Source organism: Perissodus microlepis, chromosome 16 (genome assembly GCF_051167445.1).
Source record: "Perissodus microlepis isolate ML-2025 ecotype Zambia chromosome 16, ASM5116744v1, whole genome shotgun sequence".
In the NCBI taxonomy this organism is placed as follows: domain Eukaryota; kingdom Metazoa; phylum Chordata; class Actinopteri; order Cichliformes; family Cichlidae; genus Perissodus; species Perissodus microlepis.
The window spans coordinates 16560777-16581964 of NC_140476.1; the positions used below are offsets into that span (position 1 = coordinate 16560777).

General features: G+C 40.0%; 1 protein-coding gene across 1 annotated transcript in view; it reads left to right on the plus strand.

Moving 5' to 3' along the window:
- Positions 1 to 1216: 1216 nt before the first annotated feature.
- Positions 1217 to 21188, plus strand: part of agps (alkylglycerone phosphate synthase) — a 29023-nt gene continuing 9051 nt past the window's right edge. The window contains exons 1-15 of the mRNA XM_084907961.1: positions 1217 to 1474; positions 6833 to 6922; positions 8082 to 8172; positions 8260 to 8380; positions 8505 to 8579; positions 9608 to 9679; positions 10242 to 10321; positions 11476 to 11556; positions 12681 to 12806; positions 12932 to 13040; positions 16854 to 16981; positions 17336 to 17387; positions 18852 to 18928; positions 19014 to 19126; positions 20882 to 20951. Of these exons, the coding sequence (XP_084764087.1) occupies positions 1287 to 1474; positions 6833 to 6922; positions 8082 to 8172; positions 8260 to 8380; positions 8505 to 8579; positions 9608 to 9679; positions 10242 to 10321; positions 11476 to 11556; positions 12681 to 12806; positions 12932 to 13040; positions 16854 to 16981; positions 17336 to 17387; positions 18852 to 18928; positions 19014 to 19126; positions 20882 to 20951 (1473 nt within the window). The 5' untranslated portion in view covers positions 1217 to 1286. The remainder of the gene's footprint in view (positions 1475 to 6832; positions 6923 to 8081; positions 8173 to 8259; positions 8381 to 8504; positions 8580 to 9607; positions 9680 to 10241; positions 10322 to 11475; positions 11557 to 12680; positions 12807 to 12931; positions 13041 to 16853; positions 16982 to 17335; positions 17388 to 18851; positions 18929 to 19013; positions 19127 to 20881; positions 20952 to 21188) is intronic.

The window sequence follows — 21188 nt, forward strand, 5'->3', positions numbered from 1 at the left end:
TAAGATTTTTTTACAGTCTCTTTCCTTCAGTACTTTAATCCTAATTCATATGTACTTCACAATAATGTTGCTTGTGGTGTATTCGTTTTGTGTCAAATCATTAGTTTAAAAGCAGCCATGTGGACCATATGGAAGCGCTAGTCACGCTGGTCAGGTGACTGAGTGGAGGTGAAGCAGAAAGGTAAACAGCGTTGACTGTTTCAAGTTACTCTGTTTTTACAACCACATCAAAAAAAAAAGTGCACACATGAGGCAGGTGACGATACAGCCAGAGTAAAGGTAAATCATTACAGATGTACAGATGTTCTAGGATTAGTTTAAATCTTTAGATTTGGATTCGTCTTACACATAGCTGGCTAAAACTAAGACAATTAAAAAAATTCTAATACTTAACTTACAGGTTTCCTGAATTGCATGTTTCCACTGTTCACTTTCATGCATTTGTTTCAAAATGGTGTTTAATGTAGGGTATAAGTGCTTCTTCATAAACCCGATAAACTCTTTAATATTCCAAACAGAAGGGTTACAGTTGTTTTATATAATTAACTAATTGCATTTACTATCTCAGCCACAAACTGTATACCGGGCTCAGCCATATAAAAGATGCCTCAGCAGTAAGTGTAACATATGGAACCAGCCCTTTACAGTCTACGCTAATATTGCAATGCATGCTGGGAAACGAGTTAAATGGTGCATTCAACACTTCTCGGTAACTCCTTTCAGAATGAGGTGGGAGCTTTGCATTGATATCAACGGTTCGTTTAAGGTTGATGGATAAAATAAATAAATAAAATGTTTTATTCATTTATTTATAGTATGAACCTTATGGAGATTGTAGGCACAAGTGCAATGGTTATCGCCTAGAATCGTGAACAGTTTTCTTTTCTTGGGTCCTAAGATGTGGAAAATCCTTAATCCACGTTCCAAAAGCTAAACGTGTTATTAAAATCTATAAAAACGCAAAATGCTTACACTTGGGAAGCTAGAACCAGTCCATGTTTAAATAACTTCAAAATAACCTTAAAGAATGCGCTGACCTATGCTCTTCTTAATCGACTTACCGTTTTCATGTATAAACTAGCCCTGTGTCTAATAACAAATTAATTTACCCAAAATAACAACATTTATTTTGTATTGTATGCTTTAAAATCCTAATTTTTACATTTAACACTCGCGTGTGGGGTTTGTTATTTCCTACAGGCATGGAATGTGCCACACTTTCCCTGCTCTGACCTCTGACAGGAGCTCGCGGATCTGCTCCCTCCCTGTACAAACACGGAAGCAGCATGGCGTCCAACAGCAGCGGCAGCGATAGCTCTGACAGGCAACGCATTGCACAGCAAAGACTGAGTGTAATTGCCGGGCATTTACAGAGACCGGTGGAGGGTAACTCGGGCATCCTAGCCGCGGAGTGCAAAGCCCAGGGAGACAAGCTAGATGTCTCCAGCGAGCGGAGGACTGTGCCGAGGAGGAGGTACGAGGCTGGACGAGGGGGGCTTATCCGCTGTGGTTTTGGCTACTTCTTAAGTCAAACTTAAGTGCATTACCAGCTAAACATAAGACATTTGGGTGGCGTGCAGCGGTAGGCTGGTTGCTGTCTCCCCACTAGACATAAATGTCTGTTAGAAACGTAGCTGAAGCGGAGTTTGGTTAGCTTCATAGCTAACGTTTCTAGGCTACAGAGCAGCCATTCATTTGCTAAGGGGTGGGTGCGGCTAAGTGTAGGTGGAAGAAGTCGACTTTCTTAAAGTTTGCCAGCTGTAACTTTCATCCACTCTCGAAGTACATTCTTTTATTTGTTATGTAACTATGTTTCCTTTCAGTGAGGTCCTTAGTGTTTGCTTAATCCGATTTGATATTCATCAACTGTTACTGAGCTGTCCGATTTAGTGGGGTTCTCCTTTTTTTGGAGTTGACCCGTTAGCAGGTTCACCAACATTTTGTCTCTTGTGAGAAGACATCTTGGGTAAAATAATAAAGCAGCCTGTAGGTAAAGTGTAACAACAGTCAGAGGAGACAGAGAAACTTCTGTCTCTTCCGTTGCTCTGATTGGTCAGGACAAGTGGTGGTCTGACTTTCAACCTATTAGCAGCCTAGTGCCTTTTGAGGAACCCCCACCAGAGCACTGACATCTAGTGTCTGTGGCAGATAACAACAGCTAACACAATCGGCAAAAGTATGTGCATCTGGCCTTGTAATGCGTGCCCCTTTCAGGCCAGTATGACACTGTGATAATGCGGCTAAATATTATGTCTTATACCCCTGTCTGCTATACTTGTGATAGTTTGATAGTTGAGGAAATGCAAAGCAAAAACAGTTACACAGCCACTAGCTATCTGCCAAACTTATAATTCAAAGAATCAATTGACAATGTGAGACTAAACTACTTATATGGTGTTAGAGAATTTCTGTTTCAGTGGTATAAATACACTTCTTTCATTCAGTCTTGTTAGTGTCTCATTTAGAGTGAGGCAACTTATCTTGTAATTTAAAGACACTACAGCATTACAAATGGAAGCCGTAGGGACTCTCTTATCAGCAATTACTTGGTAAGACTAGGGAAAGAATTTCCTTGTGGTGAGAGGAAACCAAAGTGAGATGCCAAACACGTAATACAAGAAACACTTGGAAGGTTGGTTAGTCCCCTTAGACTGGAAACATACAGTTCCAGAGCCAGAGGTGCTTAAAGATGATGAAGTACAAACAGTGGCAGATATGGTATTTGAAAATGTTTTGCATCACCCCTTTTTGCTATATTTTGCTAGGCAAATATGAAATTGGTAAAGGAATTTATCGAGACATGTACAAACATACATGCAAATACAGTATATAAGTCAAAAACAGTTTGTACATTTCTAACAAGCTTGAAAGTCAATATTTGGTATGACCACCTTTATTCTTCAACAGACTGTAACCTCTCTTATTTAGCATTTCTTGTAATTTCTTTTAGTAGTCTTTGGGAATAGTTCTTCAGGCTTCTTGAAGGAAATTTAGAGCTTTTTGTGGGGTTTTTTAATGATGGCTACCTTTTGTTCAGCCATCATCTATTTTCTATCAAGTTGGTCCCACAACACTTCAGTAATGTTGTGCTCTGGGGGGCCCAATCCATGCCTGATAGTTTTGCATTGTGTATTTGTTCTATCCAGATATATAAGGTGTGCTTTTACTGCTTTGGCAGTGTGTTTAGAATGATTGTCATGCTGAAAAATAAAGTTGTTGTCAATCAGATGCTTTCCAGATGGTATTTCTTGGTAGATCACAGTTTTGACAACACCACTGGCTTAAATGTAGTTCCAAACATGACAGAATCTTAACCATGCTTTACAGATAGCTGCATATTGTTATACACCTCTCCCGACCTTCTCTGTACTATTGATAACAATTTAAACCAAAAACTTCACATTTGTAACCATCACTCACTGAGACCTGTTGCCCTTGATTTTCAGCCCAGTTCTGGTGTATTTTGGCATACCTCAGTCTTTTTTTTCACACTTTCCCTTCTTTAAGAATGGCTTCTTGACAGCCACACTTCCACTGAGACCCTTTCAAATGAGGCTTCAGTGAACAATAGATGGATGAACTGAAGGGCCAGGTACATTTCTCAGGTCCTTTGCTAGGTCCTTTCTGGATTTTTTCCCCCCTGTTTCTCAAGGACATCACTTTTTTATACTGTTTATCTGCTAAAGATATCTTTTTTTGTCCTTGACTTTTTCCTCCAGTACTTTTTAAGGTTAGGTGCCAAGTTTTTGTGTAATAGCTGGTTGGGAATCACTGTGTTGCTGCAAAAAATACAATTTTAATTTTTAAATAATTATGTTTCTGTGACAGGCTGCTACTAAGTTTTTTGGTAAGTTTTTTTAAAAAATTTTTAAGGAGCTATATAAATACAAGTTATTATTAGTATGCTTATTTTTGTTATTATTAAAAGTTTTTAATAATAGAATTTCAAAATTGATTGTTAGCTTAGTTGATTAGGCAGCCTTTTATCCTTAAATGATTCATAGGTCAGTTTTATCGTGTAAGATAACGTTATCTCACTTTCTTTTGTTGCAAAATAAGATTGTCAAGCATACCAACAGTAAAACCTGCTCTAAATGTTGCCATAAGATTGAGTCAGTCTTTGAATCGGGTTAAGCAATTACCTGCAGTATCATTTTTTTCCTCCCTCCCTCAATGTTAAGTGGATTAACAAGCAGAAAAAAATTCCTCTGAATATGCTCAGGTACAAGAACTGGGCTGAAAATGAGTGAAAAACAGCCAATACCCAAAGAAAACTTTAAGACTTTTAGAAGTCTGAAGAACTATTGCTTAAAATCACTTAAAAATACAAAGGTCTTGCTCTTTGGATGCTAAATATAAAGAAATAATTGGCAACTCAAGACTTTTTGCACCGTAATGTTGATGGCATCTAATAGTAACCTATAAATGAATGGAAAATGAAAGTGAAAGAGGAGAGTAGGGAAAGGTACCTAATGCCTCACGGCAGGAATCCAGCAGCCTGAGCACATACCAGCATAACTGGTGGGGTTGTTAGGGTCACCTGATCCAATCATAATTGTAAGTTTTATTAAAAACGAAATGTAAGATTCATTGAAAGATGTGATTATATCCTGTTCATTCAGGGCTTTGTGTGTGATGAGAAGCATTTTAGCTTCTGTTTTAAAAAGCATGTTTAAGCAAGAATCTTGATGTACAGGTTGTGTGTTCTCCCCAGTCCTAAAGTGGCAGTTGACAAGATGTTGCGTCATCACACATGTAGTAATCTTTCCGTGAGAGTGAAGTAGATTTCTGTCACGCCTTTGGGCTTTGTTTGCTAGGTACTAGAAAGTAGTACGAAGAGCAAACGTCATGCAGGAAACGGGCTGAGCAAACAGCTTTTACTTGTGAAAGGCATTTTTCAGTCAAAGCATGCCTCATTCACTACGACCATCACATTTACTAGATTGCATCATTTTAAGGCAACTTTACTTTTTATGGATCAGAAATGTTTACACGGATTTGCTTCTCTATCTGTACAACATATGGTGTCATCTATCTTTAGACCAGGTTTTGATTAGAAAGAAACACTTGGAAAACATCTTTAAGGGAGGATAAAAGAAGAAACTTTTAGAAGTACAGCTTCCAGGATGGACAGGAATGTAACAGATGTTGTGTGGAGACAGAGTTGGGGTGCACACAGACAGGAGTGCAGCTTATCGAGACCTTATGCGCTTTCTCTTTACACCAGTGGTTCTCAAACTTTTGAAATCAAAGGAAGCTCATACAGCCACTCAAGAATTTTTATCAATTGTTGAAAAAAAAGAATGTATGCTGTAAAAGCATAATAGCACTTATTTTCTCATTACTTAACTGTATATTCTCTTATTTTCATTTGCCTTACTTCCACATGTCTATGTCCACCCAAGCAACCCTGCCCCACAATTTAAGAATCATGGCTTACTAATAGCCGAAAAGAGAGTTTCTGTTTTTTGGTACCTGTACTTTAATAATAATAATGATAATAAGAATGGATTGCATTTATATAGCATTTTTCTAGGCACCCAAAGCGCTTTACAATTCCACTATTCATTCACTCTCACATTCACACACTTTGTAGCCACAGCTGCCCTGGGGCAGACTGACAGAAGCGAGGCTGCCATATCGCGCCATCGGCCCCTCTGGTCAACACCAGTAGGCGGTAGGGTAGAGTGTCTTGCCCAAGGACACAACGACCAGGACAGAGAGCAGGGGGATCGAACCGGCAACCTTCCGGTTACAGATGAGCTTCCCAATCCCATGAGCCAAGGTCGCCCATATGAAAGTTAGTAGTCTGTACTTACTGGCTTACTGCCAAACACAATGCCTAGCTATGGAGACAGTTTTATTTCGCATGTACAGCAGCTATTACACTCTGTCAGTGGTGGTGAGGATTCAATAAAATATGACTTAGTGTGTCACTCCTGCTCGTAATTTAGAGAAAACCCCATTTTGGCATGTGTTAATCTTAATAATGGCTTTTATGCCAACAGTAGCATGCCATCCCAAGTGACCCATGATTATTGATCCGTACATGGTTGTACAGCTGTCTTTCTTTAAGAAGTACAGCACACCAGCATTGTACAGTACAGTCATAAGGCGGTAAAGCCAGCATTTGTATTTTGATATCTCAGAACAGTAACAGAATAGTGACAGTTGTTGAAATTTACATCTTTGCAAAGCAAGCACAGCCACGTAGTATCTGTTGGCTAGTTCCCAACTTGGTTCCTGTTTGTACAGTGAGAAACACAAAGCGTAGTTGGTGTCTACGTGCCATTTTTGTTAAGTGTAGCCTGGAAGTTCAGCACACACATTTAAGTCTAATCCTAAAAAGCTGAGGAGTATTAAAAGTAGCCGTTGAAAAATGTCTGATTGGTGCCATAAATGTAAAATATCTAATGTATTAAATGGAGCTCAAGGACTGTATGCTCACTTCTTCTGTGGATGGACAAGTTTAAATGTGTTGCCTTTGCAATACTAAAAGAGCCATGTGTTTGCTAACCTGTGGGCAAAGCATTTGGGTGTGCCTGTCTGCAGCCTCCCATTTTGTAAATTTGCCACTTCATAGCCACCTCAGGTTAATGGAAAAGCTGGGAATGGCTTAATAAGATTAAGGGATATTCTATATGTCTGGCTTTTCAGATAACATCATGAGATTGTCAGGAAGGATGCTGAGCCAGTATCCAGCCCAGAGGGACTGGGATGGCAAATTAACCAGGGCACCACACCCTGGAATAATCCCCACATGTTCTATTGTAACTTTGAGTGATAATCTGTCCAAGTCCTAACTTGTACCTACATTCATTTTTTTTCACAGACAGGAGATTATGAAATGGAATGGCTGGGGATACAGCGATTCAAAATTCCTGTACAACAAGAAAGGCCAAGCAGAATTTACTGGAAAAAGGTAAAGTATGAGAAAGCCGCCAGCACTCTTAGGTAAAGCTTATTCTTATCTGTTGGTGAAAAATCAGTCATTAGAGGGAGTGGATGAGACCAAGTAATCTAGTGTTAGCCACTGTGTTGAGCTTTAGCATTCATTCTGTTTGTGTAACTTGAGGCTGTAGCTTTGCATTGATCTTTTTTTTTTTTTTACAGCCCACTACTTGAACCCAGCCTTTGAAAATCAGTCGCTGTCTCTGTGCTTGCTGTGTGCTCACAACAATGTGGTGCTACTGCCACCTAGTGGTTGGCATTTAAACTGTTTATTGTCATCTGAGAAGGTCACTGGTTGTGATTTTCAGCACTCAGGTGCCCATTAGCAGAAACAACTCACCAATTTCTTAAAAAGACAAGATGAATGTTATGCTGGCAGTTATGTGTCTGATGGTAAATGCAAATGTAGGTGTAAGAAAAAAAAAGTACTTTTAATTGCTGCAGATTCCCAGAAACAACTGTTACTCAGTTCCTCTACATATCCTTTATCCATGCCTGCCACGACAAGAGCAAAGGTGTAGGTGGGTCTTGTTTCCGTAATCATCACAGACAGCTCTGGGAGAGGTAGCTGTGCTTGTCAGACAATCAAAACAGAGAACTGGCACAGTATGTGTGAGCACGTATTATCAAGCAAATTGTTTCCTCCTGTGTAAGCACTTACCATAAAGCCCTCAGGGCTTTCCGTGCCCTACCGACAAAAAAAGCTATCTGGGTGTTGTATATCAGCTGAAGCAAGGGCGACGTCCTCCTTGGCTCGCTTGCTGCATGAGGTTTTTTTTTTTCCTCACTTAAATACTGCATATATTTTACAAAGGTACACCATAGTCCCCGGATGGGCCCAATCTGTGACACCGGCACAATTATGAAAGTGATGGTAAAGGAAAAGCCATAACAGCGCTGTCACTGCTGCTCTGCTGCTCTGCTTGTCTAATAACCTCACTGGACTCAGATCTCATACTGTATTCTTATTAGCCACAGGTCTGGTTCTCCAAATGAATTTGCCCAGTCAAGCATGCAGATATTTTCAGTTTCAGAGTTTCACTTCTGCTGCAGTAAAGCTAATACATGAGACTCGGTTGATTATTTTTAATTGGTAATTCAAATTTTCTTTCCTCTTTTACACAATCCAGGTATAGGCTGAGCGGTATGATCATCCCCGGCCTCAGAGAGTGGATGGAAAGCACGTTCGGTGCCAATCTGCAGCACAAAACTCCAGCAGCAGTGAGTAACAGCTCCTGTTTATTTGTTGCGTCTTCGATGAATGGCATTGTGCAGAAGCCATAACCACTGTGGTTTGTTTTGTTTAAGCCAATTCTGAATAGCAGCGCTGTCCAGCCTCCCACTCTAAACGAGGCCTTCTTGAAGGAGCTAAAGTCCACAGGCATTCCCTTCTCTCATGACGCTGAAGACCGGGTTTTTCGCTCGCATGGTAAGGCAGAAAAAAGTATTTTAATGTCTGTGAATTGTAATTTAATTTGCAACATCTTTTTCATCTGTTATGAAAATAATTAAAAAATGGTGATGTAATTTCATTTTTTAAATTTTTTTTCCAGGCCATTGCTTACACGAGATCTTTGCTTTGAGAGAGGGGAAAATTGGCCGTGTTCCAGATTTGGTTGTATGGCCAAGTGAGTTCAGAAGCTATGCTGTCACTGTTAAACATGTGTATATATAATTTCTTTCCACTGTGTGTCTGCTTTTCTCCTCCTACATAGCATAACTGATCCCTCCTACTGGCTTAGGTGATTTAAAGGGTTAATCTCTGCAGCGGCAGGGATATTAATATGTATGAGTAGAAGCTTAATAAGAAGCGTCAGGGGGAGGACGGTTGACACCCAATACTCCACAGTCTGGCCCTGCATAGTACACCCATGAATTATGATTCTGAGATTGGTTTTCTCTTGTTATGGCTAGCACTATTTTATCATGCAAATAAATGTTGACTGATGGTTGAAACTTGATTAGCAGCCTCCCAAATGGGAAGCGAATCACCGGGCAACTGTAGGCACATTCTCATCCACAGTGGCTAATCCCAAGTTTTAACTTTTCCAACCGTACAAATGCACTCTCATCTACTAAATGTAAAGTAGATGTTTTGAGCTATAATTGCCATTCCTCGGTAGCCTCTCCAAGTGAATTTTAAGTGGATGTTTAGTTTGTGGAGCTGTAATCCTTTGGCCTACGCTATGTGTTTAATTGGATGCCCAAATGCAGTAGAATGTAAGCATTTCTCACTGCCTCTTAAAAGCTCTCGAGGCCAGTCAAGCACATCCATGTACTTTGGTATTGCTGTTCATCCCACTCACTCACTGCCCCAGTGTGAATGTATATGGGCTCTGATTGGTTAAAATACATCTGTATTGATCTAGCATGCCCCACCCAAGAGAGTGTAGCTTCATGCAGTTTGACTCAGCCTGAGGAAAGCCCCAGGCAAATCAAAGGATGCCCTGCCTCCCTGCCCCCCCCCCACGCTAATGGTTCACAAAATATACATTTTTACGTTATGTGCTATGTGCCATCATTTTTTTCCCTTTCCAGTGTGTGTATGCTTTTTTAAAAATATTATTTTATGAATATTTAATATATAAACATTGTAGCAGATGGTAAAAGAATTATGTTTCAAAAAGACAAAACAATCTTCTATTTTTTTTTGCAGACTGTCACAATGATGTAGTGAAAATTGTGGAGCTCGCATGCAAACACAACGTTTGTTTGATGCCATATGGAGGTGAGCTATGAAATCAAAGGCGTTAATCTACATAATTAGCTTTTATGTAAAATTAATATAGGGCTCTAGTTTATTTGCATTTTGCAACTTGTAACATATAGTGTAATTTCATCCATCAGTTATCTGTTTTTTATGTGGGTGGGTGAGGGCTTAGTGAAAGCTTTATTATCTGTATTATAGATGCTGCTGTTAAAATTAGTGCAGTGGACACTGCAATAATTGTGGTGGTTACAACCATAGGAAATGATTGTAACTTTTTTTGTTTGTTTTCTTCTGTCAGTCACTACTAAAAAATGTCATGCTAATAATATGGGAGAAATAAATCTTACGTATTGTTAGTTTTACTGCCGTTTGCGAACAAGTTCGTGACAATCATATCAATAAAAGTCAGTCATTCATTACTGCAGTGAATTCCTGAAGTGTGCAGACATGCCATAAGAAAAAATTATATATTGCACCTCAAGGATGAGCTATTCAGATGGTGCTTTTCCTCCTGTAACGTGTCAAAATGACTGCTGTGAAAAGGAGTTTTATTGTAACAGTGGTTTTTATTATCTCTTAGGAGGGACTAGTGTCTCTAGTGCCCTCGAGTGCCCCCCAGAGGAAACTCGTTCCATTGTGTCGTTGGATACCTCACAGATGGTACGTAAACACCTGCGCGATCAGCGTTAAGGACAACTAAACTAAAATCAATCTATCTGATCTTTAAAGTTAGAACAATAATCTGAAAAGAGACTGAGAGAGAGTCAGGCTGGATCAGTATACGTATTCATAGACACCAGGCCATAAGCTGAAATGGATATTCAGATTATGTTGATATTGATATCTCTTCAGGTTTGGATTACTAAAAAAATGTGTCAAGTAAAATTGTGTTTTTGGCAAAACATGATTGTAGTAATAGTACATGTCCATTATTTGGGCTCAGGAATTCCTTCTTTTTATCAGCTGATAACAGCCAAGTAATAGTGGAAACTGTTAGTGTGTGCTACAAGCTATTGCATTATGAGACTGAGTGTTTCCAGTGTTCCTTTTTCCCATATGCATCATTTTTTCTCAGTAACATGAGTGCAGCCAGAGTTAGAATTGGTAAATTAGTTGTGTGGATAGGGACAAAACCCAAGTGATGCACCAGCCATTAATCTTAATACAATCCCAAACAAGTCCCCATAAACATGATAATCTTTTATCGGATACAATATAAAGTGGTGAAAATTGTCACTGTACAGTAAAGCCCTTTGATCCATGCTCACCCAGAGGCGATATACAAGCTGTCTACAAGCTCCTAGCTCACCACTCATTGAGTTTGCTGCCACTGACATCAGTGACCAGCGTTCTGTGTCAGGGATCAGAGGTCAGGTGTCTCTAGCTGAACCACATGAAAGGAGCAATGTAGTAGGAACATAACGTTTATTAGCTCTGGTGACTAATTTATGATCTCCTATAGGTAGGGCTAAGCCTTTGGGAAACTGACAGTTGTCTCCCATCCTTGTCTGCACACATTTGTCCTCAGACGTTTTGATGAAAAACATACCGTGTTGTAAGCAAACTGTGAAGAGACTGTCTCCACAGCCTGCTCTTGAGTGCAATGTTTATGTCTGAGTCTGAGATATTTTAAGTCAACATACCAGATGTAGGCAGAGCTCAGATGACAGACATGGTGATATACAATATCTGTTTGAAAGCAGCCGTTTTACACAAAGGAAACGGCTTTAAAAAAAACATTTCTCCCCAAAAACTTTGTGAAATATAAAATGTATGTTTATGACGTCCTCAGACATGTTGTTTGTTTATCACAGAACCGCATTCTGTGGATTGACGAGAAAAATTTAACTGCCCATGTGGAAGCTGGCATTGTCGGTCAGGATCTAGAGAGATTGGTAAGTACTGCTCGCCCATCCATTTTAATTCACCGAAAGAGCTTACGTTAATATAAAACGTTGTGCCAACAATCAAGCTGTGCGCCTGTTCCCTAGGAGGCTGTCTGTGCTCATTCACCTTGGTACTCTTTGCTCAGTAGATCAGGGTGCAGAAAAGAGTTTGCGGTAGGAGCAGAGCGCTGAAGGGGAGAGATTAGAGTCTGAGACGGTGGTCATGAGCAGATGGCACCATCAAGCTAATTCAGAAAAATGGAGAAGGAGCAGGCGTTTGATGTAGAGGAATGCGTGAGCTGCATTTAAAGCAGACTCCACCTCTGCATTTAGACTGGGCCGATTTCATAGAGCAGATGGGTCTGCATTATAAACTGCCTTCCAGAGGAATGCTGTGATAAAACAAGGCTTGACTTTACCCTTGTGCTTCTGGGGAGCATTGTTGTTGTACTTTAAGATCTTAATTATTATTACTGTTGAATGTTCCGCCTAAAGATGCAATCTTTCAGTGCTACGTCTGCCTTAAGGAGAATGTGTGGGCTCCCAATGACCTACACATTCTCCTCAAAGCCTTGGGGATAGTGAATCTGATGAATAGTTTTCTCAGAAGTACATTGTTATTACTGCATGGCAAGGAACAAAGCCATACAGTGTGTTTTTTCTGTTCTTTTTTTCTTTGTGGAAGAGGAATGTGTAAGCAGTCTTGCCTGCATAACTCATACACTTAAATAAATATGTAAAACTTACTATTATTTTAGTTTTACTAACAAAGGCTTGTGTGTGCTGGACGTATCAAGTTTACAGACATTATTTTGCACATGACAGCAGAGCTGCTGTCAGACTAAAGAGAGAGAATCAGTGCATTATTTATTCAGTCTTTCCACTTGGTTTATTTTGGGCCATTATAAAACCACCAATGCCATAAAACCGCCGTTTTTACATTGCGGTATAACTAGAGCAGTGACATGCAGCAGCAGAGGTGCAATTATATTTTCCCTTTGCTTGCGCATTCTCTTCGCTTGTTATTAAAACATTCTCGTGGGTTTACGACATCATTGTTTACCACACGTTTCTGGCTCTCTTTTAAGTTAAAAACAAACATATTTTTTTTATATTTTTCCATTTTATTGCAGCTTAATGAGAGTGGCTACTGTACAGGACACGAGCCTGACTCCATGGAGTTCAGCTCCCTGGGGGGCTGGGTAGCAACCAGAGCATCAGGTATGAAGAAGAACATCTATGGCAACATTGAGGACCTGGTGAGTACGCAGAAACCCGTAGAAAGAAAATTATTACATTAGGTTTTGTGGGCTTCACGTCTTTAAGTTTGGGCAGGTGTTGTTTGGTTCTAAAGCTGCTTTATCGCTGTGTTCTCACTGAATAGGTTGTCCACATAAAGATGGTTACCCCACAAGGTGTGATTGAAAAGAGCTGTCAGGGACCTCGCATGTCCACGGGGCCGGATGTTCACCACTTCATCATGGGCTCGGAAGGTTAGATGACTTTCTCACGTTATTCCAGTTCAGGAGTGCATGTGGGCGTGTGTGCAGTTGTGTAAACATGCATGTCAATGTGGGTTTGTGTGCGTGTCTTTGAAACCTCTGTGATGAAACGGTAACATCAGGATGATTCTCATGCTCTCCGCTTCTTACATATTTACTAGCATTGGTGGAAATGTGATCTGGAGAGGTGTTAGTTAGGAACCAGCAAGTGTCCTCTGCTCCCCATCTGCACTGTCCTGTCCTTGTGAATGCCCACAGAGAATACTGCCATATGTCAGGTTTCCCCTGCATAATGAAGAGGTTCAGAGACTCTTGGCATCGTTATGTTAAACAGCTGTGGATACAAACTTTTTATTTGCCCTACAAAGCTCAGCAATCTGCTCCTCGACTGGGCTGGGACTGCTGCAGAAGTCTCTATTTGCATTCAGCGAAACTGATCTCAGCAACAGTATCATACCAAGAAACAGGGTTTGAAGGTTTGAAGTTGTGTCCTGACCGTGCAGATTAACTGTGAGAGTTCATGTTTTGACTGACAGTTGCCATATATGGGTAGTTTCAAATTAAGCTAGCCACATGTATTTTTACTCTTTATGACTCAGCAACCACAGAATTAAAGATCTTTCCAAAGAATTTTGCTCTGCCTTAAATATGTTTGGCACTTTACACTTTATGGTGTCCTTCAGCTTTATGGCTTGAACATGATTCTGCACTAGTAGACTGTAGGGTGCTCGGGACAGCCCTGCAGAAAAACTTTTGTTGTGAGATGAAGGCAGTGTCCAAAGTATCTGGTACAAATGATCTGTGGGCTCTCAGTTAGGTTGTTGATGGTCCTTCAGCCAGATGCAGAGTAGTTATAACATACTAATACACATAAGTTATAACATACAAAGAGCTGAAGTGAAACCGAGCAGATCTTGGATGTTTGGTTATGCTTCTCCCATTCCTGGTGAACTCCTGTGAGAAGCCTGTGGCTCCCTTCCCTGTTCCAGCCCACTTGTCAGCCAATCAGCATTCAACCTATGCATAGCTGAGCTCTGCACTGTTGGGTTGTTGGATGCATGGGAGCATTTTTGCATAGGCTGAAAACCCGTCTCCCCATAAGCTCTCCGTGGGCAAATATCTACAGAAGTACACAATGACCAAATCCAAGAATTCCTTTTCCAAAGGATGAATTTCTAAAAGATACTTGCAATGGGTTCCCTATTATTTATGCACTATGAACCCTTAGAGCCAGACTGTTTTACTATACTATTGGCTTACAATAGCTATTTGTTGATCTGTCCATATCTGCATTTACATCATCCAATAAATTAAAATTGAAAAAGTAAAGAAGAGTTGGTAGGAACACAGTTCAACCATGTAATGAGTGTTACATCTTTTGTCCACTAAAGGGCATTCTGCAACTTCCCTGCAACGTGTTGGAACATCACAAACACAACGAGCTGATCCAACTAAGTGAACAACTACACATAAGCAGATTTCCATAACATCAGTTATATTTCATGTATCTGAAAGAAAACCTCAGCTGATTTGTAAAATATTGGAAATTTAAATCACCAAATATCAGTATTAATATCAGTCTTAAAAATCCTGTATCGGATTAAATATCATGTTACAATCAATATCAGAATAGTGTTTGTCTTGCTTACTGGCCAGTTATACAGTGTACAGTATATAGTGTCTAGTCTGTGTGTGTGTGTGTGTGTGTGTGTGTAAAGCAACTCTAGCATCTTGATAGCATCCAAAAAATGTTACGTTTGTGAAACAGTGGACTTGAGAACAACAAGCCTAGTTTGCTGCTTTTTCAGCATATGAGTCTATAAAAGATAATGAATTACTGAAAGTGAAAATAATAGCAGTCTACTTGTAATACATAGCTAGATATTGCTTACTCATGTACTCACTCACATGGTACAAATGTTTTGAATACTTTAGTCTAATATCAGAGTAGCCACTTATAGCACATTTTTTCTAACATGCTTCATATCTTCAAAACCCAAGCTTAGAGAAGGAGCTTTTTTGCAATTAAGGTGAGTGAAATTGAAGATGCTCTTGCTTCTGTGATTGCTACACTGAGCAGAGATAGGACAGGACCACACCTCAGTGGTAGAGCATGTTGTTCTGGGAGGCCTAACTCTTTTGCTAAGAGGTCACACCAGCACACAGTCTCATTAAAATTATCTACCTACTCACAGAAAGAATCCCATCCTGGTGTCTGACAGTAGGCCACAACAACAGCAAAGCGCCACGCTAAAACCCTCAACTATGCTCTGCATGTTAAGTGGAACGCATCCATTTCATTAGAAATTACTGTGAAACCTCAGGCTTCTTATTCTCTGCACAACAACGGGTCTGTGTATCTCTCTGACCTTGAAGTAACCTGAATGCAAAGTAGTTCTTCCCCCTTGCTACAGCCAGTGTAAACAATGATTGGAATGATCAATGCTAATCCTTTTCTCTTTTAAACTCCCCTCAACCATGCAGAAAATACGATATGAAACCAACTAACGCTAACCTAATGTTGAGAGTTAAATGATTGATTTAAAGCAGTGGTTGCACAATGGTCAGTGGCTTTTTTGGTCAAAATATTTGCTGCTAAAAACGCTCTTCATTGTGAATATTCCCTTTCCGCAAATACGTAGCCTTTAAGATGAGGTTAGTTTAATAGCAAGAGTTCCAGTAAAGTTAGCTTAAGCTGCACTCAGTATTTCATTGCATTGCATCTGTCCCGAGAGAGTTTTTCCAGCATTGTTGTTCTTATTGCCTCCATTTAGCCCTCACTCTGGCTCCTCCTACAGTCTTTCTTTCTCTCCTTCTCTAGATCCCCACCCCTCTCTCATTAAGTGGCTTCTCCTGCATGCTATCAGGAGGGGGGGGAGAAAAAACCCTTCTTGGGGTGAGGCCCAATGCAGTCACGTTTTCCAGTGTGCCACTAGGGAGCAGCATGTGGCATACAGTGTCACATTAGAGGCCTCATTAACAACCATAACAGGCTGATGAAGCCTCCTGATGGACTGTGTTCATGGGGGATACATTTATAAATGAACGTGATCTATAATGATACAGAGTGCACAGGGTGCAAGAAAGCAATTTGGATCATAGCAATAAAATTCACAAACTAGCTCTAATAGCTGTTGTTCATTGTTGAGTGTGTGGAGAAAGTGTAAAAATGGCAATTACGTGTTGTGCAAACCCATCAGATATTCTCTTTTGTTGAAATAGTCCAAAACCCTTCAAATGTTTGTACAGTTCACTTTGAGAATAGATGTTTTTAAACTGTGCTTGTGTTCTTGTAGAAAAAGCAATGTTTTAATTTTTTTTCACTGATTGTAGTTTTCATTTTTCATCTGATAACAAAAGAAAGCATTTTGATTAGCCACATCTTTTTCAGAAAAGTTTACTTTCAAATAAACATTGGGTATATTTGAACCAAGTGGTGTAAGGATTTCAGCAGCAGCAGCAGCTAATTGTTGAAAGCTTCCAGGTCATGAGGTCAGCCACAGGTTTCCTTCTACCTTGTGTACGTGTTGCTGCTGTTGGTCTTGGTGCCTTTGATATACCCCTGCTTTACTTCCTGGTGTTCTTAAGCTGATAAATCTCAGTTATCCCCCAGTGTATGGTAGAAAACCAGATCTGTTAAGTGAAATGTGAGACAAAGGTCACCAGAACAACCCCTGGGACATGTACCAGAGCCCTGTAAAACAGTCTTGAGTTCCGCTTAAAGCGGGTTAGGTCATATAAACTCTGGGAACTGATGTACTTCTTTTTGTTCTGCTCAAAATCTCTCACTGTGATTTTCCACAGGAATCCTGGGCGTGGTTACTGAGGTTACAATGAAGATTCGTCCCATGCCGGAGTACCAAAAATACGGCTCTGTGGTGTTCCCTAATTTCGAGATGGGAGTTGCCTGTCTTCGAGAGGTTGCCAGACAGGTAACAGGTTAATCTCCCCTTCAGCATGTTGTGCTCTGTTGCTTCATAAAGCCATGTCTCAACATGAGATGGAGGCTAGAAAGTTACTGTGTGTTTGAGGTATGCACAAAATAAGCACTTTCTGGTCTTCGTTTTACCTCCTTTAAAGCGAACCTGGCAGAAGAATGCAGGGAAAAATTGATTTATAGACCAACTTGCAAAGGCATCTGACGTCATCAGACCTCATTTGGCCTGAAGTGCTGTCTTAGAGAGTCTGTATACTGTACATTTAGGACACATAACCAAAAGCTATAAAGTCAAAGCTCTTTATTGTTGTTCATTTGACTAATTCGGGCCAACTTCTTTTCCCTGCAGAGGTGTGCTCCAGCTTCTATACGACTCATGGATAATGAACAATTTAAATTTGGTAAGTTTTATTTGGAGTTCACATTTAAGCCCATCCCAGTTATCACCTCTTTATGTGTCTATATGACTTTCATTTAATCTACAAATTCTCAACATTAGCTTTTCCCGTCACAAGTAGGACTTAATTTGGTTTGATTTTTATTTTAATTTTTTGTTTTTCCAGGCCCCAATAAAACCTTTGGCTTTGATCAGAGAGCTTTGCAACATGAGCCACATTTCTTTAGTTTCTCCCATTTTATTTTGTTTGGTGTTCCACCTAACCATGAACGGCACTTGTGCAGCAGTCAGTGATGTCACAACGGTCCATGCCACTGAATCGTTAAATTGATTATTATTTTTGCAACCGAATATCCGCACGCGCGCACACACACACAAACACACAGTTTGAAGCACGATGAAAAATAAACCCGACCAGAATTAAGTCATTATTGCACTGAAGTTTTATGATGTTGTTTCTTCGGGTCCAGTGGAATGCATCTGGCATTCCCAGAGATCGCTGCAAAGTTCCCCAGTCTCGTGGGATCTCATTATCTTCCCTGTATTTCCACTTTTCACAGAGTAGGCACTTCCTAGCATTACACAGGGAAGACAAAGTGACCAGGATTTTTTTTTCTTTTTCTTTTTTTTTGGGGGGGGAATAAAAACTAAAACTCATGGCACTATGATGCATTCATGGATTTAGTAACTTGTCCTTACTTTTTAATAATGATTACTGTGGAGAAAGTTTGTGTACTGTATAAAAGGGTTGGGATTTTTGGGTTTGTTTTTTTTTTTAGTTTGAGACTACACAAACAATTTAGCTCTACCTGTATTAATATATAAAAATAAGGATTTTGTATAAAGGAAAGATAATATAAACATATGAACATATCATTTTTGTTCATTGTATTAGCAATTTTTTCTCTCTGGATTTTGAGTATTTAATTAACGAGTATGATGGCTGTGAGGGACCTTAAGACCTACAATCACAGTTTGGAATGGAAACAATTAGGACACTAAGTGATGAAGAGACTTGAGCATAGGGGGAAATAAATGAACTGTTAAGTCTCGGCGACATCACCCATGACTTCCCTGCTGTGATTGATAACCATCCCATTGGCCCCAGCCCCTCATTTTCCCTTGTCCACAGGCGCTTTTGTGCGTCCGATCAGGAATAAATCAAAAAGGGTGGCTGAGGAAGACGGATATCACTGTGTCAACCCCACTTCCCTTCGGAAACTCTCTGATTTATAGTCGCTGTCGCTCGCAGCCACTGGCCAGTTGTGAAGTTATTCAAATGTTACCATTTATTTCTTCTTCTTTTGTTTGCAATTCCAAATATATCAGAGTTGCTTTGCTCTCTCAGAACACTGGAGGATGCAAGCAGAAGCAGAGTTTGCCTAATTTGTGGGAAATTTTGTTTTATTTACCTTAGGGCTTCTTTTAGGTGAATTAACTGAACTGATTTTAATCTGATATTTAACAGGTCATGCCCTGAAGCCTCAAGTATCTTCAATTTTCACTTCCTTTTTGGACGGGTTGAAGAAATTTTACATCACCAAGGTAAAAAATAACCAGGGGTGAACACTGTAAGGTTCTTGCTGCAGGTGTTTTACATGAAAAATGAGCCTACCTCTTTAATTCTCAGTTCAAAGGGTTTGACCCCAACCGCTTGTGTGTGGCCACCCTGCTGTTTGAGGGAGACCGCGAGAAGGTCCTGCAGCATGAAAAGCAGGTTTATGACATCGCTGCAAAATTTGGGTGAGTAATAGCTGCTGAGTTTTGTATTTTTACATCTCAGTCTTCTATATCTCTATATTGTTGAATCATTTAAAGATCAGAAAGGTTAGAAATGTGCCATAAGGTGAGGCTTTATACACAGTGGTGGCGCTGCTTTCAACCAGCCTTGGAGTAGCAGTGATAAGAATTGAAAAGCACAGTTACACACTTAAGATTTGTTCTTCGACTCAGTAGTTTGTCTCAATGTGGATTGATGGATCACCTCTGGATGTCCTCCTGTCAGGCTAGCTTTAATGTTAAAGTAGGTGTGAGGTGGGCAGAGATAGTAGGGCACAGCTCCCCTTAGGACAGCACAGGGCCACAAGACACAGCTGGGGAGTGTTTGGCTCTTGTGATTGATCATGAAACACATCAATAAGGACTTTCTTGGAAATCTGTTACCAGCCAGCTAGAGAGGAAACCTCCTTCATCCAGAACTATTTTTAAGCCCTCAAAAAAGAATATTCAGTTCATTTGCCATCTGTGTAATTGTTATGAAAATAATTACTTTTATTTATTGGTGGATTGTAATTGGTAAACAGCAAAAGTTTTTGGAAACCTAATATGAATGTATCTGTGTAGAAATCTGATATAAACATTTCTCATCTATAACTAACTCCAAATAATCCAATTAGCAGCTGATGCGCAGTTTCCTCAGACATTTTTGTCTGTTCCCATTATTTTGCACGGCCACATAAGACCTGGAAACACAAAACCTCGGTCCTAATTTACTCAGATCCAAAATCTTCCACACACAACAAAAGAAAGAAAGAAAGCTTTAAAGTTCAAAGATGGATTTTTATTTAAACTGGACATTTAAAAAAAACTGCAGAAACATATGAATGGATAAAGATATCAACTTTTCATCTCAGGTAGACCACAAATGTGATATGTTTGGTCTGAAAACTGGCTACAAGGATTTGTACAAGATTTGCATTGCACCATAATGGGTCATGACATAGCCAATGCATAAATTTGTTAGTCATTCATTAAAGTGGTTGCGGCAGTAACTCTTACGTTTGCAGATATTTCACATTTATGTGTTTGTAAATCTATAGATCTCAAGCGTTCATACAGTTGCTACCAAAACTGACTCTGGATTTTTAAGATTTTTTTTAGTTAAGAGAAACAATAAAAAAGTCCAGTGTTTCATTGTAATTAATATCTTGTGCAAGGCATTCCCTGTTTTGCCAAATGTTTGATCAGTATTTGATTGTATATGCCATACATTATATTCATTAAGTCTTATTTGACACCATTGTAGCATTTCATGTTTGCTTCTATTTTCGGATCTTGCTGAGGTTCAAACAATGGTTTTGTGATAGAAAGGGGTTAAGCCATACCAGCCAAAACCTGTCAGATGCAACATAGTCTTAATAATTGCATTATTTTCATTAAATGGCCATCACCCATCAGCTCAAGTGCCGGTGATGGATTGCTTAGGTGTGGTGAGGAACGTTTCCTGCAGTGATGGGAAACAGGAAGAAGGGTGAAAATCAATATAGTGATTTTCTAATGAGCTTGGCCTGATTAGTTTGGATGGTAGATGAAAATGTGATTACCCACCGCAGGTGATAGATGTGTGGCTGACCTATGGCGATGCAAGGAGCATAGCGCCATTGATCTGTACATTGTTGCACTGACAGCCTCCAAGACAGCGGTTGTGAGAGGGAGCAGCCGGAGCAACAAAGCTGAAGAAAAGATCTGTTAAATATTAACCCTGATGTCTCCTCGCAGGGGCCTGGCAGCTGGAGAGGACAATGGGCAGAGGGGCTACATGTTGACCTTTGTCATCGCTTACCTCCGGGTGGGTCACTTCTCTGGCTTTTTCCCTGCCTGAGCTGATGGGCAGGTGGGGCAGGCAGGGAGATTGCAATTTGACAGCGGAGAGGATAGCGAGCAGCAATGAAAGCAGCGGAATATGACCTCGGGAGGGCTTTGATTTGATCTGGTCGCAGTTGTTGTCAAGGCATTGAACAGCAGTAGAAGAGCACAGTAAATGCAGACAGAATGACAATAGAAAGTTGACTCAGGTCATCCCTGT